General features: G+C 46.7%; 1 protein-coding gene across 5 annotated transcripts in view; it reads left to right on the top strand.

The window, feature by feature from the left end:
• Positions 1-869: 869 nt before the first annotated feature.
• dip2a (disco-interacting protein 2 homolog A) overlaps positions 870-23,304 on the top strand; it is a 279,281-nt gene continuing 256,846 nt past the window's right edge. For all 5 annotated transcript variants that reach the window (XM_046351249.1, XM_046351336.1, XM_046351426.1 and 2 more), the window contains exon 1: positions 870-1,584. In XM_046351249.1, coding sequence (XP_046207205.1) covers positions 1,464-1,584 — 121 coding nt within the window. In that variant the 5' untranslated portion in view covers positions 870-1,463. The remainder of the gene's footprint in view (positions 1,585-23,304) is intronic.

Genomic DNA, 23,304 nt, shown 5'->3' on the forward strand with positions numbered 1-23,304 from the left:
GTGAGGGGTTTTAGTGTAGGGTTAGATGGTAGGGTATTTAAATAGTGGAGTAGGGTGAGGGGGTTGTAGTGTAGGGTTAGATGGTAGGGTATTTAAATAGTGTAGTAGGGTGAGGGGTTGTAGTGTAGGGTTAGATGGTAGGGTATTTAAATAGTGGAGTAGGGTCAGGGGTTTTAGTGTAGGGTTAGATGGTAGGGTATTTAAATAGTGGAGTAGGGTGGGGGGGTTGTAGTGTAGGGTTAGATGGTAGGGTATTTAAATAGTGGAGTAGGGTCAGGGTTTAGTGTAGGGTTAGATGGTAGGGTATTTAAATAGTGGAGTAGGGTGGGGGGTGTAGTGTAGGGTTAGATGGTAGGGTATTTAAATAGTGGAGTAGGGTGAGGGGTTTTAGTGTAGGGTTAGATGGTAGGGTATTTAAATAGTGGAGTAGGGTGGGGGTTGTAGTGTAGGGTTAGATGGTAGGGTATTTAAATAGTGGAGTAGGGTGAGGGGGGTTGTAGTGTAGGGTTAGATGGTAGGGTATTTAAATAGTGGAGTAGGGTGGGGGGGTGTAGTGTAGGGTTAGATGGTAGGGTATTTAAATAGTGGAGTAGGGTGAGGGGTTTTAGTGTAGGGTTAGATGGTAGGGTATTTAAATAGTGGAGTAGGGTGGGGGGGTTGTAGTGTAAGGTTAGATGGTAGGGTATTTAAATAGTGGAGTAGGGTGAGGGGTTTTAGTGTAGGTTCAAACGAAGGGTATTTGGTGATATATTCATGTTAATTTTTAAGCAATGTGGAAGGGAGTTATTCTCCAGTCTCGTGAGTGGCGGTAATGCAACATTTGTTGGATGCCAACCACCGTTAAACCTCATCGAAGAAGAAGAACGTTAAACTGCACCACACCGCTAGATGGCTGTCCAGGTTAACTTCGGTGTCAGCAGCTCATCTGGTGTCAATCAGTCTGATTTCTCAGAGGTTTTGTCCAAGAAGTCTGTCGACTGTCTGTGATGTTATTCCCCCCCCTCTCCATGGTTTTACATGTGATGCAGCAACAATGTGTAGCCAATATGCAAAACGTCCCGGTATGTAGGTGAGCATGCATGTCCCCATGACGCGCCAGACACCGTGAACGTGCTTCGGGCTGCTGTTACTATAATGCAATGGCGGCGGTGCTGTGCACCAGAGATGGATGAGTTACCGGTTCAAATCCGCTCGACGCAGACACCGTGCATTAGGAAACACACCTCTGTCCAGATCAACCGAATTCGTAACTGTTTGGTGATTTAGCCTCAACGTTACTTTAGGAATGTGTCTAGCAGGGTTAGCTAACGAGCTAATGCCAGTCTGTGCCAGGGTGATGTAGGGCTTTTCCGCACATCTGTCTGCAGTAGCCACCACCCGCCTGCTAACGTTACACCAGGCAACCGGCTGAACATCACTCCGTCCCTCGACGGGGAGTCTCGGCCCACTCGGACCGGAACATCATGGCTGAGAGGAATTCTACCGGATTACTAATGATGTTGGAACCGAGCCCGGCTTTCGCCATGTCACTGCCGGTGGAGGTCCGGGAGAAGCTGGCGGAGTTGGAGCTGGAACTGTCGGAAGGTAGGAGACTCCCGTCCCCGCACACATCAACTACCGCGGACAGCTACGTGTGGAACGACGCTGCTCTTTGGCTTTACAGATAATTATCTGCTAAAATTGAGATCAGAAGTAGCCTATTCCACACACAAATCAAGTCCAATCGATGAAAGTACTTTTTGTGATTAATATTTTGAACAGAGTGCTCAGTCGTCAAACTCGTTTATGAGGACTAGGTGTCGGCCGAGAGGAATGGGATTGATTTAGGAATTTGTCCAAATTACATTTGGGAAAGTAAAAGGAAGAGATCCCAAAGTCATAAAATAGGCTAGTATTTAATTATTATTAAATAATTTAAAACACAGCTGTCTGACACGTGCCCTGATTAATGTCATGTAGCTAACTAATATTCTTGTGACATGGATGTTTTTCTTTCCCCAATTTTGTTTATGCAAAAGTATGATGAGGAAGACATGGAAAAGAGGCTCACCATATTGCATTGTGGGTATTACATGTAAAACCAGTGGTTTATTTACACACACACACACACACACACACACACACACACACACACACACACACACACACACACACACACACACACACACACACACACACACACACACACATAGAATGCCAACGTCAGACAATTCATTTCAATATTAAGGTTGAATGACACTGTTGATGATCAGATAGCACCAACTCTGCTTTATGCTGTTTGAATAGCCTTCCAACTTTATAAGAATCAGTTTTTCTTCAGTGGGCACAGTATTGAAGTTCATTAGTCTTTCTACAGTGTCCTACTGACAATGCAGAACCTGTAACGAAGGTGCCATCAGAAAGTGAAGGTGTGGCCAATCACAACGTTCAAGGCTATCTGTGCGTTGGCAGAAAAGTAGTGAAGCGGGCCTCCCCAGTGCCATCGCAGTGCTTGAGGCGTCACTACAGACCTGGGTTCGATCCCATGCTGTGCCACAACCGGCCGTGACCGGGAGTCCCATAGGGCGGTACACATTTGGCCCAGCGGCGTCCTGGGGGGGCTTTACTTCTAGCGTCTCCTTGTGGCAGGCCCGGGCACCTGCAGGCTGACCTCTTGTCGTCAGTTGAACAGTGTTTCCTCCGACACATTGGTGCAGCTGGGTTCCGGGTAAGTGGCCGGGTGTTAAGGACGCATTCCATTGAAAATGAATGTACTTCTGGTGTACCGACATGCAATGATGCCCCTGGTGTGATCGAGGCATTACTCTGAGCCATCTGAAGGATGCAGTGAGTCAGTAACTTCCTCAATACCTCCTGTCTACATGGGATGAATGCACCAACAATTGATGCTCAAATATAAACACAGACACTCAACCTTGGTCCTGTTATAGCTGATCAGTGTGCTGCTGACTGTACACTCTTCAACCTCCCCCTCAGTCCGGAAGATCAAACCCCTGATTCCACCTTCACTCAAAGTCAGATTAATCTAGTAGCTGGTGTTGAAAAGAGAAGGATTAATTTAGAAACGGAACCACTGAGCCACTCTAAACTGCCCTGCAGGACTCCATGTATTAGGAAATGGGTATCAAATGTCTTTATTTGACCTTTATAGTCCCATTGAGACTAAGGTCTTTAAAACATTTTTTTTTACAAGGGAGCAATGCATTTGACAATTTCCACATTTTTATAGGATACTAGAAACAGTTGAAATACACAAGTCATCGACATCTCTCAGCTACCAGGTCTTCAACCAATATCCGACACTGTCTGAGTGCCGCTGCTTCATCCAATTTCAACCAGATCTGCAGATTGTTCCAGCAGTGGGACTGAAGTCCTAGCATGTCACAAATGGCACCTTGCTCCCTATGAAGTGCACTACTTTTGACCAGGGGCCATATGGCTCTGGTCAAATGTAGTGCACTATATAGGGAATAGGCCATTTGTGATGGGATACTTAGCAAGACTCAACATTATGAAGTGAGCAGCTGTATTGGGCCATGCAGAGCCTTAGCAGTGACCTATATATTATTATCTGATTAGACTGAGGACTAGTGATGGTTTCAGCAGAACCTCAATCTGATTAGACTGTGTGATGGTGTCAGTAGTGACCAATAGATTATTATCGGATTAGACTGTGTGATGGTGTCAGTAGTGACCAATAGATTATTATCTGATTAGACTGTGTGATGGTGTCAGTAGTGACCAATAGATTATTATCTGATTAGACTGTGTGATGGTGTCAGTAGTGACCAATAGATTATTATCTGATTAGACTGTGTGATGGTGTCAGTAGTGACCTATAGATTATTATCTGATTAGACATTTACCATTTATTATCTGATTAGACTGTATGGTGTCAGTGACATTTATTATCTGATTAGACGCAGTAGTGACCAATAGATTATCTGATTAGACATGGTGTCAGTGACCACTTATTATCTGAAATTGGATGGTGTCATAGTGACACTGATTAGACTTATGACATCCAGTGGGACAGTCACTTAACAATTAGACATGTGGGACAGTCACTTAACATAGTGCATCTAAAACTTAGGGGGGTGAGAAGGATTACTTATCCTATCCTAGGTATTCCTTAAAGAGGTGGGGTTTCAGGTGTCTCCGGAAGGTGGTGATTGACTCCGCTGTCCTGGCGTCGTGAGGGAGTTTGTTCCACCATTGGGGGCCAGGGCAGCGAACAGTTTTGACTGGGCTGAGCGGGAGCTGTACTTCCTCAGTGGTAGGGAGGCGAGCAGGCCAGAGGTGGATGATCGCAGTGCCCTTGTTTGGGTGTAGGGCCTGATCAGAGCCTGGAGGTACTGAGGTGCCGTTCCCCTCACAGCTCCGTAGGCAAGCACCATGGTCTTGTAGCGGATGCGAGCTTCAACTGGAAGCCAGTGGAGAGAACGGAGGAGCGGGGTGACGTGAGAGAACTTGGGAAGGTTGAACACCAGACGGGCTGCGGCGTTCTGGATGAGTTGAAGGGGTTTAATGGCACAGGCAGGGAGCCCAGCCAACAGAGAGTTGCAGTAATCCAGACGGGAGATGACAAGTGCCTGGATTAGGACCTGCGCCGCTTCCTGTGTGAGGCAGGGTCGTACTCTGCGGATGTTGTAGAGCATGAACCTACAGGAACGGGCCACCGCCTTGATGTTGGTTGAGAACGACAGGGTGTTGTCCAGGATCACGCCAAGGTTCTTGGCGCTCTGGGAGGAGGACACAATGGAGTTGTCAACCGTGATGGCGAGATCATGGAACGGGCAGTCCTTCCCTGGGAGGAAGAGCAGCTCCGTCTTGCCGAGGTTCAGCTTGAGGTGGTGATCCGTCATCCACACTGATATGTCTGCCAGACATGCAGAGATGCGATTCGCCACCTGGTCATCAGAAGGGGGAAAGGAGAAGATTAATTGTGTGTCGTCTGCATAGCAATGATAAGAGAGACCATGTGAGGTTATGACAGAGCCAAGTGACTTGGTGTATAGCGAGAATAGGAGAGGGCCAAGAACAGAGCCCTGGGGGACACCAGTGGTGAGAGCGCGTGGTGAGGAGACAGATTCTCGCCACGCCACCTGGTAGGAGCGACCTGTCAGGTAGACAGATTCTCGCCACGCCACCTGGTGGAGGGAGCGACCTGGTCAGGTAGGACGCAATCTAGAAGGTGGGCAGAGGGAGATGCCCATTATCTGATTAGACTGGAGAGGGTGGAGAGGAGGATCTGATGGTTCACAGTATCTGATTAGACTGTGTGATGGTGTCAGGCCAATAGATTATTATCTGATTAGATAGATTATCTAGAAGGATGAGAGCAGAGGAGAGAGAGTTAGCTTTTATTATCTGATTAGACTGTGTGATGGTGTCAGTAGTGACCAATAGATTATTATCTGATTAGACTGTGTGATGGTGTCAGTAGTGACCAATAGATTATTATCTGATTAGACTGTGTGATGGTGTCAGTAGTGACCAATAGATTATTATCTGATTAGACTGTGTGATGGTGTCAGTAGTGACCAATATATTATTATCTGATTAGACTGTGTGATGGTGTCAGTAGTGACCAATAGATTATTATCTGATTAGACTGTGTGATGGTGTCAATAGTGACCAATAGATTATTATCTGATTAGACTGTGTGATGGTGTCAGTAGTGACCAATAGATTATTATCTGATTAGACTGTGTGATGGTGTCAGTAGTGACCTATAGATTATTATCTGATTAGACTGTGTGATGGTGTCAGTAGTGACCTATAGATTATTATCTGATTAGACTGTGTGATGGTGTCAGTAGTGACCTATAGATTATTATCTGATTAGACTGTGTGATGGTGTCAGTAGTGACCTATAGATTATTATCTGATTAGACTGTGTGATGGTGTCAGTAGTGACCTATAGATTATTATCTGATTAGACTGTGTGATGGTGTCAGTAGTGACCAATAGATTATTATCTGATTAGACTGTGTGATGGTGTCAGCAGAGCAGAGGGATTTTTTCTGGTCGGGTCTAAGGGTGTTACAGTTAATTTTTTTATTTCACCTTTATTTAACCAGGTATTTATTTCAAATCAAATCAAATTTATTTATATAGCCCTTCGTACATCAGCTGATATCTCAAAGTGCTGTACAGAAACCCAGCCTAAAACCCCAAACAGCAAGCAATGCAGGTGTAGAAGCACGGTGGCTAGGAAAAACTCCCTAGAAAGGCCAAAACCTAGGAAGAAACCTAGAGAGGAACCAGGCTATGTGGGGTGGCCAATCCTCTTCTGGCTGTGCCGGGTGGAGATTATAACAGAACAAGGCCAAGATGTTCAAATGTTCATAAATGACCAGCATGGTCGAATAATAATAAGGCAGAAGAGTTGAAACTGGAGCAGCAGCACGGCCAGGTGGACTGGGGACAGCAAGGAGCCATCATGTCAGGTAGTCCTGAGGCATGGTTCTAGGGCTCAGGTCCTCAGATAGAGAGAGAGAATTCGAGAGAGCACACTTAAATTCACACAGGACACCGAATAGGACAGGAGAAGTACTCCAGATATAACAAACTGACCCTAGCCCCCCGACACAAACTACTGCAGCATAAATACTGGAGGCTGAGACAGGAGGGGTCAGGAGACACTGTGGCCCCATCCGAGGACACCCCCGGACAGGGCCAAACAGGATGGATATAACCCCACCCACTTTGCCAAAGCACGGCCCCCACACCACTAGAGGGATATCTTCAACCACCAACTTACCATCCTGAGACAAGGCTGAGTATAGCCCACAAAGATCTCCGCCACGGCACAACCCAAGGTGGGGGGGGCGCCAACCCAGACAGGATGATCACATCAGTGACTCAACCCACTCAGGTGACGCACCCCTCCCAGGGACGGTATGAGAGAGCCCCAGTAAGCCAGTGACTCAGCCCCTGTAATCGGGTTAGAGGCAGAGAATCCCAGTGGAAAGAGGGGAACCGGCCAGACAGACAGCAAGGGCGGTTCGTTGCTCCAGATCCTTTCCGTTCACCTTCCCACTCCTGGGCCAGACTACATTCAATCATATGACCCACTGAAGAGATGGATTCTAGCAGCCATATTTAGCACTAACTGAAGTTTATTTAGTGCTTTATCCGGGTAGCTGGAAAGTAGAGCATTGCAGTAGTCTAACCTAGAAGTGACAAAAGCATGGATTCATTTTTCTGCATCATTTTTGGACAGAAAGTTTCTGATTTCTGCAACGTTACGTAGATGGAAAAAAGCTGTCCTTGAAATGGTCTTGATATATTTATTTGTTTATTTATTTGTTATATATATATATAACCCTAACCCTTTATTTAACCAGGTAGGCTAGGTAAGTTCTCATTTACAACTGCGCCCGGGCCAAGATAAAGCAAAGCAGTGCGACAAAAACACATGGAATTAATAAACGTACAGTCAACAACACAATAGAAAACATCTGTCTGTGTGTCCATCCTGATGGTGGTCGGTCTGTGTGTTGTCCATCCTGATGGTGGTCGGTCTGTGTGTTGTCCATCCTGATGGTGGTCGGTCTGTGTGTTGTCCATCCTGATGGTGGTCGGTGATGGTGGTCGGTCTGTGTGTTGTCCATCCTGATGGTGGTCGGTCTGTGTGGTGGTGTCCATCCTGATGGTGGTCGGTCTGTGTGTTGTCCATCCTGATGGTGGTCGGTCTGTGTGTTGTCCATCCTGATGGTGGTCGGTCTGTGTGTTGTCCATCCTGATGGTGGTCGGTCTGTGTGTTGTCCATCCTGATGGTGGTCGGTCTGTGTGTTGTCCATCCTGATGGTGGTCGGTCTGTGTGTTGTCCATCCTGATGGTGGTCGGTCTGTGTGTTGTCCATCCTGATGGTGGTCGGTCTGTGTGTTCCTGATGGTGGTCGGTCTGTGTGTTGTCCATCCTGATGGTGGTCCATCCTGATGGTGGTCGGTCTGTGTGTTGTCCATCCTGATGGTGGTCGGTCTGTGTGTTGTCCATCCTGATGGTCTGTGTGTTGTCCATCCTGATGGTCTGTGTGTTGTCCATCCTGATGGTCTGTGTGTTGTCATCCTGATGGTCTGTGTGTTGTCATCCTGATGGTCTGTGTGTTGTCATCCTGATGGTCTGTGTGATGTCATCCTGATGGTGGTCTGTCTGTGTTTGTCAGGAGTGGAACCATTTTAAATGCTTTTGTTTTAGTCATTTAGGAGAGGCTCTTTTATCCAGAGCAACTTGCTCTTCCGTGCATTCATGTCCAGGTAGCTCGGTGGTAAACCACACATCAGTCAGTACATTTTTTCTCAGCGAAGTCAAGTACGAGTGTTAGTTCACCAATGGCTTTTTTGGGGTGGGGGTGAGGAGCTGGTGCTGTGGAATTATTTAAGATGCTCTTTGAAGTGGTAGCGTTTCAGATGTTTTCAGAAGATGGGCAGGGACTCTGCTGTCCTAGCTTCAGGGGGAAGATGGACAGGGACTCTGCTGTCCTAGTTTCAGGGGGAAGATGGACAGGGACTCTGATATCCTATTTTCAGGGGGAAGATGGGCATGTACTAGTTTCAGGGGGAAGATGGGCAGAGACTCTGCTGTCCTAGTTTCAGGGGGAAGATGGGCAGAGACTCTGCTGTCCTAGTTTCAGGGGGAAGATGGGCATGTACTCTGCTGTCCTAGCTTCAGGGGGAAGATGGGCAGAGACTCTGCTGTCCTAGTTTCAGGGGGAAGATGGGCAGAGACTCTGATATCCTAGCATCAGGGGGAAGATGGGCAGGGACTCTGCTGTCCTAGTTTCAGGGGGAAGTTGGACAGGGACTCTGCTGTCCTAGTTTCAGGGGGAAGATGGACAGAGACTCTGATGTCCTAGTTTCAGGGGGAAGATGGACAGGGACTCTGCTGTCCTAGCTTCAGGGGGAAGATGGACAGGGACTCTGCTTTCCTAGTTTCAGGGGGAAGATGGACAGAGACTCTGATGTCCTAGTTTCAGGGGGAAGATGGACAGGGACTCTGCTTTCCTAGTTTCAGGGGGAAGATGGACAGGGACTCTGCTGTCCTAGCTTCAGGGGGAAGATGGACAGAGACTCTGCTGTCCTAGCTTCAGGGGGAAGATGGACAGGGACTCTGCTGTCCTAGTTTCAGGGGGAAGATGGACAGAGACTCTGATGTTCTAGCTTCAGGGGGAAGATGGTTCCACCATGATTTTCCAGGACAGAGAAGAGCTTAGGCTGAGCTGGAGCTGCCCTCCCGTAGGGGTGGGAGGGCCAGTAGACCTGAGGTGGCAGAATGGACTGCTTGTGTTGGGCATAGTCTAAAGGTAGGGAGGGGCAGTTCCTCTTGTTGCTCTGTGAGCAAGTACCATGGTCTTGTAGTGGATGTGAGCTTTGACTAGAAGCCAGTGGAACCAGAATCTATGTCTGTCCAGCTGTTTCCTCTTCCTTCCTGTTCTCTGTGTGTCACTTCCTGGTCTGGTGGAGCTCTGCAAGCAGCAATGGTCTTTCTCTGTCCTTGTCCTTGCTGTGTCTCTCTCCTGTCTCTCTCTCCTTGTCCTTGCTGTGTCTCTCTCCTGTCTCTCTCTCCTTGTCCTTGCTGTCTCTCCTGTCTCTCTCTCTCCTTGTCCTCGCTCTCCTGCGTTCTCGCTCTCATTGGACTTAGACATGCCCTTATTTTCCTATGCAGTGATGACTGTAGATGGAGGAGCTGCTGCCCCCTCCCCCGGCCCTGCAACCAGTCACCCCCTTCTAGCAGCCCTGTTGTGAGTCTAGCAGCAGCCCGATAGCATTAGCAGCCCTGTTGGACATCTAGCAGCAGCCCGATAGCATTAGCAGCCCTGTTGGACATCTAGCAGCAGCCCGATAGCATTAGCAGCCCTGTTGGAGCAGCAGCAGCCCGATGTTAGCAGCCCTGTTGGACGTCTAGCAGCAGCCCGATAGCATTAGCAGCCCTGTTGGACAGCCCGATCATTAGCAGCCCTGTTGGACATCTATCAGCAGCCCGATAGCATTAGCAGCCCTGTTGGACGTCTAGCAGTAGCCCGATAGCATTAGCAGCCCTGTTGGACGTCTAGCAGCAGCCCGATAGCATTAGCAGCCCTGTTGGACGTCTAGCAGCAGCCCGATAGCATTAGCAGCCCTGTTGGACGTCTAGCAGCAGCCCGATAGCATTAGCAGCCCTGTTGGACATCTAGCAGCAGCCCGATAGCATTAGCAGCCCTGTTGGACGTCTAGCAGCAGCCCGATAGCATTCACAGCCCTGTTGGTCTAGCAGCAGCCCGATAGCATTAGCAGCCCTGTTGGACATCTAGCAGCAGCCCGATAGCATTAGCAGCCCTGTTGGACATCTAGCAGCAGCCCGATAGCATTAGCAGCCCTGTTGGACGTCTATCAGCAGCCCGATAGCATTAGCAGCCTTGTTGGTCTAGCAGCAGCCCGATAGCATTAGCAGCCCTGTTGGACGTCTAGCAGCAGCCCGATAGCATTAGCAGCCCTGTTGGACGTCTAGCAGCAGCCCGATAGCATTAGCAGCCCTGTTGGACGTCGAGCAGCAGCCCGATAGCATTCGCAGCCCTGTTGGTCTAGCAGCTGTTGGGAGGCTTCCTGCTCTGCTGCTCAGAGGGACTGGGAGAACGAGTTGAACTGCACTCTACCGGAACAGAATGCTTGTTCATTTGGCATATTATTTAGTAGTGGTACACTAATGGGCCTACACTGTTCATATTGACACAACAGCATTGATTTTCATCTGGAAGATGGACGGTTGGTTAGAGTGCTATATTTTTCTCCTCTCTACTCAGACTCCAGTTTCTAATGCAAGTTCTATTCCAGGGGTATTCAACGATCATTGTTTCTGAATGGGCTAGCATAGCAAACATCCCACAATCAGCAGCTTATACCCAAGTGATATATACATCAGCTGTGAATGTCTTTGCAGTGAAGTAAATAATTGGCTGTGTGACGGCACTGTTTGTTCTTTGAGTTTCGTGTCTTGTTTGTTTTTGCAGGAGATGTACTATAACAGAAGGGAAGTGACATCACAGCTCCCCACCAGGACACATCTAGTCTACATCACAGCTCCCCACCAGGACACATCTAGTCTACATCACAGCTCCCCACCAGGACACATCTAGTCTACATTACACAGCTCCCCACCAGGACACATCTAGTCTACATTACAGCTCCCCACCAGGACACATGTAGTCTACATTATAGCTCCCCACCAGGACACATCTAGTCTACTACTGTCTCAGTGCTGCTCCCCTCTGAGGTACATTCATCCTATGGCTCTCCTGATGTGATATAAGAGACAGGAAATGGGCTGATGGTTCCTCAGGGTCCTCCAGCAAACGCTCAGGACCACTTCCTTTGTTTCCTCTGTAGGTAGAAGCTGTGATGGTCTGAGAAAAGCCATTGATTGTAGACTAATAACACAACGAATAACATGATGGCTCATCAGAGCCAGATCAGGAAATAAAGATGAAATATCACATTGACATGATGAGGACGGTTAGTTTGGCAGCTCAGATACCTGAATAATTCCACTTCTCATCAATGCAGCAGATGTTGAATCATACTTGTTTTCGAGCAGACATGCTGAGTGATGAGGCAGATGATCTCAGCTAATAGTTGTGTGGTCTTCCCTTCAGCCCTGAGGGTTATGTGGTGGGAGGATAGCTAGTGGTTCCTAGCCTCTGTGACTAGCCATGTAGTGGCTGGAGTTGACCTGGATGTGGACCTGTGGTCATCTACCAGGGGGACCGGGGGTGGGGTCGGGTCGGGAGCTTGTCAGGAAGACTGAGTCACCTTAACTTAGAATTCTTTCTCACGTCTTCTTTCTCTCCCCAAGCTTTCCTGTGTTCTCCAAGTTTGTAGAATAATGGCATTGTTGGAGGGGCTGAGTGTATCAGAAAGAGCCCAGCTCGTAGTTTAGAGTAACCCACTCTTATAGTTTAACTGTAGCGTCATGGAACGAGTGTTCAGCACGGTCTCTGTGGTTCAATCCCATGGTGTGATGCTCCTCTAGTAAGCTATGTGAACTGTGACGGTGAACTGTGTGACGGTGAACATGTGACTGTCGAGGTGAGGAGGATTATTTAGGATCCTGTTTCAGATGTTTTCGGAAGATGAGCAGGGACTCTGCTGTTCCATCATTGGGATTCCAGGACAGAGAAGAGGTTGTACTGGGCTGAGTGGGGGCTGCTCTTCTGTAGGGGTGGGAGGGCCAAGAGACCTGAGGTGAAAGGAGTGCTCGGGTTGGGTGTAGGGTTGGAGTATAGCCTGAAGGTAGGGAGGGGCAGGTCCTCTTGCTGTTCTGTAGATAACCTGAAGGTAGGGAGGGACAGGTCCTCTTGCTGTTCTGTAGATAGCCTGAAGGTAGGGAGGGACAAGTCCTCTTGCTGTTCTGTAGATAGCCTGAAGGTAGGGAGGGACAGGTCCTCTTGCTGTTCTGTAGATAGCCTGAAGGTAGGGAGGGACAGTTGCTGTTCTGTAGATAGCCTGAAGGTAGGGAGGGACAGGTCCTCTTGCTGTTCTGTAGATAGCCTGAAGGTAGGGAGGGGCAGGTCCTCTTGCTGTTCTGTAGATAACCTGAAGGTAGGGAAGATTGTTCAGAAAGAAAGATTGGACAGCCAGGGTAATGTAATTACCGCGCCTGGACAGCCAGGGTAATGTAATTACCGCGCCTGGACAGCCAGGGTAATGGCGCCTGGAAGCCATTGTTCAGCGCCTGGACAGCCAGGGTAATGTAATTGCGCCTGGACAGCCAGGGTAATGTAATTACCGCGCCTGGACAGCCAGGGTAATGTAATTACCGCGCCTGGACAGCCAGGGTAATGTAATTACCGCGCCTGGACAGCCAGGGTAATGTAATTACCGGGCCTGGACAGCCAGGGTAATGTAATTACCGGGCCTGGACAGCCAGGGTAATGTAATTACCGGGCCTGGACAGCCAGGGTAATGTAATTACCGCGCCTGGACAGCCAGGGTAATGTAATTACAGCCAGGGTAATGTAATTACCGCTGGACAGCCAGGGTAATGTAATTACCGCGCCTGGACAGCCAGGGTAATGTAATTACCGCGCCTGGACAGCCAGGGTAATGTAATTACCGCGCCTGGACAGCCAGGGTAATGTAATTACCGCGCCTGGAAGCCAGGGTAATGTAATTACCGCGCCTGGACAGCCAGGGTAATGTAATTACCGCGCCTGGACAGCCAGGGTAATGTAATTACCGCGCCTGGACAGCCAGGGTAATGTAATTACCGCGCCTGGACAGCCAGGGTAATGTAATTACCGCGCCTGGACAGCCAGGGTAATGTAATTACCGCGCCTGGACAGCCAGGGTAATGTAATTACCAGCCAGGGTAATGTAATTACCGCGCCTGGACAGCCAGGGTAATGTAATTACCGCGCCTGGACAGCCAGGGTAATGTAATTACCGCGCCTGGACAGCCAGGGTAATGTAATTACCGCGCCTGGACAGCCAGGGTAATGTAATTACCGCGCCTGGACAGCCAGGGTAATGTAATTACCGCGCCTGGACAGCCAGGGTAATGTAATTATTTTATCACTCATTAAACCCATTTGGAGCAATTACACTGGATTGACCTTCAGATGAACAGTAGGAGAGGTCAGACAGCACGGTGGGGGAGGAGAGGAACAGAGAGCCCGAGGGTAAGAGCGAGTGACTGAGGGAAAGACTGAGACAGAAGAGTGTGTATTTGAGGGATTCAGTGGGACAAAGGGCCTATATGGAGCGCTCTACTGGGCCTCAGTAACAGGCTGCATTGTGAGGGTTGCTGAACAAACAGGCAGAACATTCCTGGAATGTGTCATTACTAATCCACTTAACCTTGCTGCCTGGAGGGCACAACAGAGTCAAATGTTATTGGTCTCGTAAACATATTTTGCAGATGTTATCGCAGGTGCAGCGATATGCTTATGTATCTAGCTCCAACAGTGCAGTATAACTAACAATACAAAACAATATTTTTAAAGAGGAAGCAAAAATATTTTAAAAATAGTTTCTTTTTTGTCTCCTTTTCCGCTGAATGATAACTGTAAGGATGTATTTCCTAATAATAATGTAGAATTAACTCATTTACAGAAAGACCTGTGTGAAGGCCAACTTAGAGGAGGAACTTTTCTTTGTTTTTTTGAGGCAATTATAATTTTTCAGTCTGGATAAACACCAGGGCTTGATGGTATACCGGTACAGATATATGACCTTTTTGATGTACTCAAATCCAGTATTAGCATGTTTTAATTAATCCTATAACAATTGTAGACTTTCAGGTAGTCAATAAATTATGATTTCATTACTACTGAAACAGGACCAAATCTGTTATGGCTATATTGTGGATAAATAGTTACCTGTCTAACAGAACACAGAGGGTGTTCTTTAATGGAAGCCTCTCTAACATAATCCAGGTAGAATCAGGAATTCCCCAGGGCAGCTGTCTAGGCCCATTACTTTTTTCAATCTTTACTAATAACATTTTATTTTATTTAACCTTTATTTAACCAGGAAGGGCTCATTGAGATTTAAAATCTCTTTTTCAAGAGTGTCCTAGCCAAGATGGGCAGCACCAAGTCATTACAAAATTAGACAGACATGAAAAACTACAAGTGATTTAGTAAAATCCATTGAATTCACAAGAGTATAACAAAATCAAAAACAGCAAATTAAAAACATTGACAGATCAGAAAATCAGCCTCAAAATCCTTCATCAGTGATTTAAAAATACCAATCGGGACAAGTTCTTCCAGTTGACAAGTATTTTGTAAGGCGTTCCAAAACTATGACGCAGAGTACTTAAAAGCCCTTTTAATAAATTCAGTTCTGACATTTGGAACAGTTAGTCCAGTGAACGAACAGAGTACCCACCACATTTCTGAACAATAAAAATGGCCAAATAAAAAGGTAGTAAACCCAAAATGGCTTTGTAAATAAAAGTATACCAGTGACTGAGCCTACGAGTGACTAGAGAATGCCAGCCAACCCTGGTATACAAAGTGCAGTGTTGCGTAAGGGTTTTGCAGTTTAAAATAAATCTCAAAGTGCCATGGTAAAGAGTGTCAATTGATCTCAAACATTGAGCGGAAGCATTCATATATAAAATACCCATAGTTTAGTAAAGACATAAATGTAGCTGATACTAGCCTCCTTCTGGCTTCAAAAGAAAAACGGGCCTTATTCCTAAAATAAAATCCCAATTTCAGCTTCAATTATTTTGTAAGTTGTTGAATATGCAATTTAAAAGAGAGTCCGTCATCAATTAAAATTCCAAGATATTTATGAGGTTACAACCTCAATCTCCTTGCCCTGACAGGTAGTAATAGGTTCAGAGGTCTATTTCTTGCTTTAGAAAACACCATTAGTTTAGTTTAGGCAGTATTGAGGATACGCTTCAATTGACACAAGGTATGTTGAACAGTATAAAAAGCAGTTTGTAAGTTCTGGAAAGCTTTTGTAAGAGACGAGGCACAACAGTAAATAACAGTATCATCAGCATAAAAATGAAGTTGTGCATTTTAGACATTTTTGTCTAAATCATTTATATAAATAGTGAATAAGAGAGGACCAAGTACAGAGCCTTGGGGCACACCATTCAAGACAGACAATTTAACAGACATAAGCCCATCAAATTGAGTGCACTGAGTTCTATCAGACAGCTAGTTAGCAAACCATGCAACTGCATGCTCCGAAAGACCTCCACTCGACAATCTCTGCCTTAGTATAGCATGATCAACTGTATCAAAAGCCTTAGAGAGATCAATAAAAAGTGAGACACAGTGCTGTTTTTTGTCAATGGCTTCAGTGATATAATTTAAAACCTTAATGGTTGCTGTAATTGTGTTATGCTTCTTCCTGAAGCCCGATTGGTACATTGATAAAATAGTTAGCAAATAACTCTTTTAGCTGTTCACTTACAAGCGTTTCAAGTATTTTCACCAGGGGTGACAGCTTGGAGATTGGCCTATAATTATTTAAGAGTTGGATCTCCCCCTTTTTAAAAGTGGTAGGACAAATGCTGATTTCCAGATCTTTGGAATTTCATTACATTCCAGGGTTAAATTGAACAGATATGTAAGTGGTTCAACTATGAAATCAGCTGCCAGATTTCAAAAGCAGCTTTGAGTAAAGCCAGCTACTACAGCGACTGAAATTACTGCAACACTTAACAAAGAATTGCAGTTAGTTTCAGAGTGGGTGGCAAAGAATAAGTTAGTCCTAAATATTTATAAAACTTAAAGCATTGTATTTGAGACAAATCATTCACTAAACCGCAAACCTCAACTAAATCTTGTAATAAATCATTTTGATGTTATGGTTAACAAATATTGATACAACAGTAGCTAAGATGGGGAGAAGTCTGTCCATAATAAAGTGCTGCTCTGCCTTAACAACACTATCAACAAGACAGGATCTACAGGCCCTAGTTTCTTCCTTCTTAACAGCACTATCAACAAGGCAGGTCCTACAGGCTCTAGTTTCTACCTTCTTAACAGCACTATCAACAAGGCAGGTCCTACAGGCCCTAGTTTCTTCCTTCTTAACAGCACTATCAACAAGGCAGGTCCTACAGGCTCTAGTTTCTACCTTCTTAACAGCACTATCAACAAGGCAGGTCCTACAGGCTCTAGTTTCTACCTTCTTAACAGCACTATCAACAAGGCAGGTCCTACAGGCCTTAGTTTCTTCCTTCTTAACAGCACTATCAACAAGGCAGGTCCTACAGGCTCTAGTTTCTACCTTCTTAACAGCACTATCAACAAGGCAGGTCCTACAGGCCCTAGTTTCTTCCTTCTTAACAGCACTATCAACAAGGCAGGGTCCTACAGGCTCTAGTTTCTACCTTCTTAACAGCACTATCAACAAGGCAGGTCCTACAGGCCCTAGTTTCTTCCTTCTTAACAGCACTATCAACAAGACAGGATTTCTACCTTCTTAACAGCACTATCAACAAGACAGGATCTACAGGCCCTAGTTTGTACCTTCTTAACAGCACTATCAACAAGGCAGGTCCTACAGGCCCTAGTTTTGTCGCACCTGGACGACTGTTCAGTCGTGTGGTCAGGTGCCATGAAGAGGGAATTGGCTCAGAACAGGACAGCATGGCTGGCACTTGGATGTACACAGAGAGCTAACATTAATAATATGCATGTCAATCTCCCTTTGCTCAAAGTGGAGGACAGATTGACTTCATCACTACTTGTATTTATGAGAGGTATTGACATGTTGGATGCACTGAGCTGTCTGTTTGAACTAATGGAACACAGCTCAGACACACATGCATACCCCACAAGACATATCACCAGAGGTCTGTTTAAACTACTAGCACACAGCTCAGACACCATACATACCCCACAAGACATGCCACCAGAGGTCTCTTCACAGTCCCCAAGTCCAGAACAGACTATTACATAGAGCCATGACTACATGGAACTCTATTCCACATCAGGTAATTGATGCAGCAGTAGAATCAGATTTAAAAACAGATACAAATGCACTTCATGGAACAGCGAGGACTGTGAAGAGACACAAACATTGGCACAAACACAATAACACACACGCACACATGGATTCAGTACTGTAGATATGTGGTAGTGGTGGAGTAGGGGCCTGAGGGGACACAGTGTGTTGTAGGTATGTGGTAGTGGTGGAGTAGGGGCCTGAGGGGACACAGTGTGTTGTAGGTATGTGGTAGTGGTGGAGTAGGGGCCTGAGGGTTCACACAGTGTGTTGTAGATATGTGGTAGTGGTGGAGTAGGGGCCTGAGGGCACACAGTGTTTTGTTGTAGATATGTGGTAGTGGTGGATTAGGGGAACCTGAGGGCACCACAGTGTGTTGTAGATATGTGGCCTAGTGGTGGAGTAGGGGCCTGAGGGCACACAGTGTGTTGTAGATATGTGGTAGTGGTGGACTGTAGGGGCCTGAGGGCACACAGTGTGTTGTAGATATGTGGTAGTGGTGGAGTAGGGGCCTGAGGGCACACAGTGTGTTGTAGATATGTGGTAGTGGTGGAGTAGGGGCCTGAGGGCACACAGTGTGTTGTAGATATGTGGTAGTGGTGGAGTAGGGGCCTGAGGGCACACAGTGTGTTGTAGATATGTGGTGGAGTAGGGGCCTGAGGGCACACAGTGTGTTGTAGATATGTGGTAGTGGTGGAGTAGGGGCCTGAGGGCACACAGTGTGTTGTAGATATGTGGTAGTGGTGGAGTAGGGGCCTGAGGGCACACAGTGTGTTGTGAAATCTGTGAATGTATTGTAATGTTTTTAAAATGGTTTAACTGACGTACTTGTTCTGGACCACAGGAAGAGGAGCTGCTGCCTTGGCAGATTCATAATACACACAAATATGACTATTAGTTGAAACAATTTAACATTATGGCGCATCTAAGATACCAGGTCTGGTCTTCAGAGCAGATTTTTAAAAGGCGTTTGATAAAGTACGATTAGAATTTCTATAGAAATGTCTGGATTACTTTAATTTCGCTGAATCTCTTATATAAATGGGTTCAAGTTATGTACAGCAACCCAAGGTGTAAAAATAGTAAATAATGGTTACTACTTAAAAAGTTTTGAGCTTTTAAAAGAGGATTAAAACAAGGCTGTCTCCATCCGGCGCCGACAGAGATGGCCGCTTTGAGAGACTAGTCAAGGACCATATCACTCTCCACCCTACCTGACACCCTAGACCCACTCCAATTTGCAAAATAGGTCCTCAGATCGATGCAATCTCAACCACTGCACACTCGCTTCGTGTTCCTAGGAAACTATGCAGTTTTTTGTTTTTTACGTGTTATTTCTTAAATTAGTACCCCAGGTCATCTTAGGTTTCATTACATACAGTCGAGAAGAACTACTGAACATAAGATCAGCGTCAACTCACCATCAGTACGACCAAGAATATGACTTTCCCGGAGCGGATCCTGTGTTCTGCCTTTCACCCAGGACAACGGAATGGATCCCAGCCTGCGACCCAAAACAACAACGTCGTAAAAGAGGCAAACGAAGCGGTCTTCTGGTCAGGCTCCGGAGACGGGCACATCGCGCGGCACTCCCTAGCATACTACTCGCCAATGTCCAGTCTCTTGACAACAAGGTTGATGAAATCCGAGCAAGGGTAGCATTCCAGAGGGACATCAGGGACTGTAACGTTCTTTGCTTCACGGAAACATGGCTCACTGGAGAGACTCTATCGGAGTCGGTGCAGCCAGCTGGTTTCTCCACGCATCGTGCCGACAGAAACAAATATCTTTCTGGTAAGAAGGGGGGCGGGGGCGTATGCTTTATGGTTAACGAGACATGGTTTGGTCACAACCACATACAGGAACTCGAGTCCTTCTGTTCACCTGATTTAGAATTCCTCACAATCAAATGTCGACCGCATTATCTACTAAGGGAATTCTCTTCGATTATAATCACAGCCGTATATATTCCCCCCCCAAGCAGACACATCGATGGCTCTGAACAAACTTTATTTGACTCTTTGCAAACTGGAATCCATTTATCCTGAGGCTGCATTCATTGTAGCGGGGGATTTTAACAAGGCTAATCTGAAAACAAGACTCCCTAAATTGTATCAGCATATCGATTATGCAACGAGGGCTGGTAAAACCTTGGATCATTGCTATTCTAACTACCGCGATGCATATAAGGCCCTCCCCCGCCCTCCTTTCGGAAAAGCTGACCACGACTCCATTTTGTTGATCCCTGCCTACAGACAGAAGCTAAAACAAGAAGCTCCCATGCTGAGGTCTGTTCAACGCTGGTCCGACCAATCTGATTCCACGCTCCAAGACTGCTTCCATCACGTGGACTGGGATATGTTTCGTATTGCGTCAGACAACAACATTGACGAATACGCTGATTCTGTAAGCGAGTTCATTAGAACGTGCGTTGAAGATGTCATTCCCATAGCAACGATTAAAACATTCCCAAACCAGAAACCATGGATTGATGGCAGCATTCGCGTGAAACTGAAAGCGCGAACCACTGCTTTTAATCAGGGCAAGGTGACCGGAAACATGACCGAATACAAACAGTGTAGCTATTCCCTCCGCAAGGCAATCAAACAAGCTAAGCGTCACTATAGAGACCAAGTAGAATCGCAATTCAACGGCTCAGACACGAGGTATGTGGCAGGGTCTACAGTCAATCACGGATTACAAAAAGAAAACCAGCCCAGTCATGGACCAGGATGTCTTGCTCCCAGGCAGACTAACTTTTTACAGTGCCACTGACACGGCCCGCAACCAAAACATGCGGACTCTCCTTCACTGCAGCCGAGGTGAGTAAAACATTTAAACGTGTTAACCCTCGCAAGGCTGCAGGCCCAGACGGCATCCCCAGCCGCGCCCTCAGAGCATGCGCAGACCAGCTGGCTGTTGTGTTTACGGACATATTCAATCGATCCCTATCCCAGTCTGCTGTTCCCACATGCTTCAAGAGGGCCACCATTGTTCCTGTTCCCAAGAAAGCTAAGGTAACTGAGCTAAACGACTACCGCCCCCGTAGCACTCACTTCCGTCATCATGAAGTGCTTTGAGAGACTAGTCAAGGACCATATCACCTCCACCCTACCTGACACCCTAGACCCACTCCAATTTGCTTACCGCCCAAATAGGTCCTCAGACGATGCAATCTCAACCACACTGCACACTGCCCTAACCCATCTTGACAAGAGTAATACCTATGTGAGAATGCTGTTCATCGACTACAGCTCGGCATTTAACACCATAGTACCCTCAACTCGTCATCAAGCAAGAAACCCTGGGTCTCGACCCCGCCCTGTGCAGCTGGGTACTAGACTTCGTGAAAGGTGGTGAGGGTAGGTAACAACATCTCCACCCCGCTGATCCTCAACACTGGGGCCCCACAAGGGTGCGTTCTGAGCCCTCTCCTGTACTTCCTGTTCACCCACGACTGCGTGGCCACGCACGCCTCCAACTCAATCATCAAGTTTGCGGACGACACAACAGTGGTAGGCTTGATTACCAACAACGACGAGACGGCCTACAGGGAGGAGGTGAGGGCCCTCTGAGTGTGGTGTCAGGAAAATAACCTCACACTCAACGTCAACAAAACTAAGGAGATGATTGTGGACTTCAGGAAACAGCAGAGGGAACACCCCCCTATCCACATCGATGGAACAGTAGTGGAGAGGGTAGTAAGTTTTAAGTTCCTCGGCGTACACATCACAGACAAACTGAATTGGGCCACCCACACAGACAGCATTGTGAAGAAGGTGTGCAGCAGCGCCTCTTCAACCTCAGCAGGCTGAAGAAATTTGGCTTGTCACCAAAAGCACTCACAAACTTCTACAGATGCACATTCGAGAGCATCCTGTCGGGCTGTATCACCGCCTGGTACGGCAACTGCTCCGCCCACAACCGTAAGGCTCTCCAGAGGGTAGTGAGGTCTGCACAATGCATCACCGGGGGCAAACTACCTGCCCTCCAGGACACCTACACCACCCGATGTCACAGGAAGGCCATAAAGATCATCAAGGACATCAACCACCCGAACCACTGCCTGTTCACCCCGCTATCATCCAGAAGGCGAGGTCAGTACAGGTGCATCAAAGCTGGGACCGAGAGACTGAAAAACAGCTTCTATCTCAAGGCCATCAGACTGTTAAACAGCCACCACTAACATTGAGTGGCTGCTGCCAACACACTGACTCAACTCCAGCCACTTTAATAATGGAAATTGATGGGAATTGATGTAAAATATATCACTAGCCACTTTAAACTATGCCACTTTGTTTACATACTCATCTCATATGTATATACTGTACCTGATACTATCTACTGTATCTTGCCTATGCCGCTCTGTACCATCACTCACTCGTATATCTTTATGTAGATATTCTTTATCCCTTTACACTTGTGTGTATAAGGTAGTAATTTTGGAATTGTTAGCTAGATTCGTTGGTTATTACTGCATTGTCGGAGCTAGAAGCACAAGCATTTCGCTACACTCTTAACTTCTACTAACCATGTGTATGTGACAAATAAAATATGATTTGATATCTATTTATTATGGCTATTAAAATTAGATCCGGCATGAACATCTAGAAACCAGGGGATAAAACAGGTGTCTGTATGCCGATGACTCAAGTTTTCTTAAGTCTGCAATCTGTATCCCTGCAGTCTCATTGAAGGTCTTGATCTTTAACCCTCCGGATCTAAACCTAATTATGATAAGTGTACCATATTACGTTTTGGATCGTTAAAAGAACGCGTTTACGTTGTAGTTTACCAATAAAATGGTCTGTGTGATGTCATCCTGATGGTCTGTGTGTTGTCATCCTGATGGTCTGTGTGTTGTCATCCTGATGGTCTGTGTGTTGTCATCCTGATGGTCTGTGTGTTGTCATCCTGATGGTCTGTGTGTTGTCATCCTGATGGTCTGTGTGTTGTCATCCTGATGGTCTGTGTGTTGTCATCCTGATGGTCTGTGTGTTGTCCATCCTGATGGTCTGTGTGTTGTCCATCCTGATGCTCTGTGTGTTGTCATCCTGATGGTGGTCTGTCTGTGTGTGATCTCATCCTGATGGTGCTCTGTCTGTGTGTTGTCATCCTGATGGTTTTCTGTCTGTGTGTTGTCATCCTGATGGTGGTCTGTCTGTGTGTTGTCCATCCTGATGGTCTGTGTGTTGTCCATCCTGATGGTCTGTGTGTTGTCCATCCTGATGGTCTGTGTGTTGTCCATCCTGATGGTCTGTGTGTTGTCCATCCTGATGGTCTGTGTGTTGTCCATCCTGATGGTCTGTGTGTTGTCCATCCTGATGGTCTGTGTGTTATTCATCCTGATGGTTTGTGTGTTGTCCATCCTGATGGTCTGTGTGTTGTCCATCCTGATGGTCTGTGTGTTGTCCATCCTGATGGTCTGTGGTCTGTGTTGTCCATCCTGATGGTCTGTGTGTTGTCCATCCTGATGGTCTGTGTGTTGTCATCCTGATGGTCTGTGTGTTGTCCATCCTGATGGTCTGTGTGTTGTCCATCCTGATGGTCTGTCTGTGTTTGTCATCCTGATGGTGCTCTGTCTGTGTGTTGTCATCCTGATGGTGGTCTGTCTGTGTGTTGTCATCCTGATGGTGGTCTGTCTGTGTGTTGTCATCCTGATGGTGGTCTGTCTGTGTGTTGTCATCCTGATGGTGGTCTGTCTGTGTGTTGTCATCCTGATGGTGGTCTGTCTGTGTGTTGTCATCCTGATGGTTTTCTGTCTGTGTGTTGTCCATCCTGATGGTCTGTGTGTTGTCCATCCTGATGGTCTGTGTGTTGTCCATCCTGATGGTCTGTGTGT

Source organism: Oncorhynchus gorbuscha, linkage group LG01, assembly GCF_021184085.1.
Source record: "Oncorhynchus gorbuscha isolate QuinsamMale2020 ecotype Even-year linkage group LG01, OgorEven_v1.0, whole genome shotgun sequence".
NCBI classification, from domain to species: domain Eukaryota; kingdom Metazoa; phylum Chordata; class Actinopteri; order Salmoniformes; family Salmonidae; genus Oncorhynchus; species Oncorhynchus gorbuscha.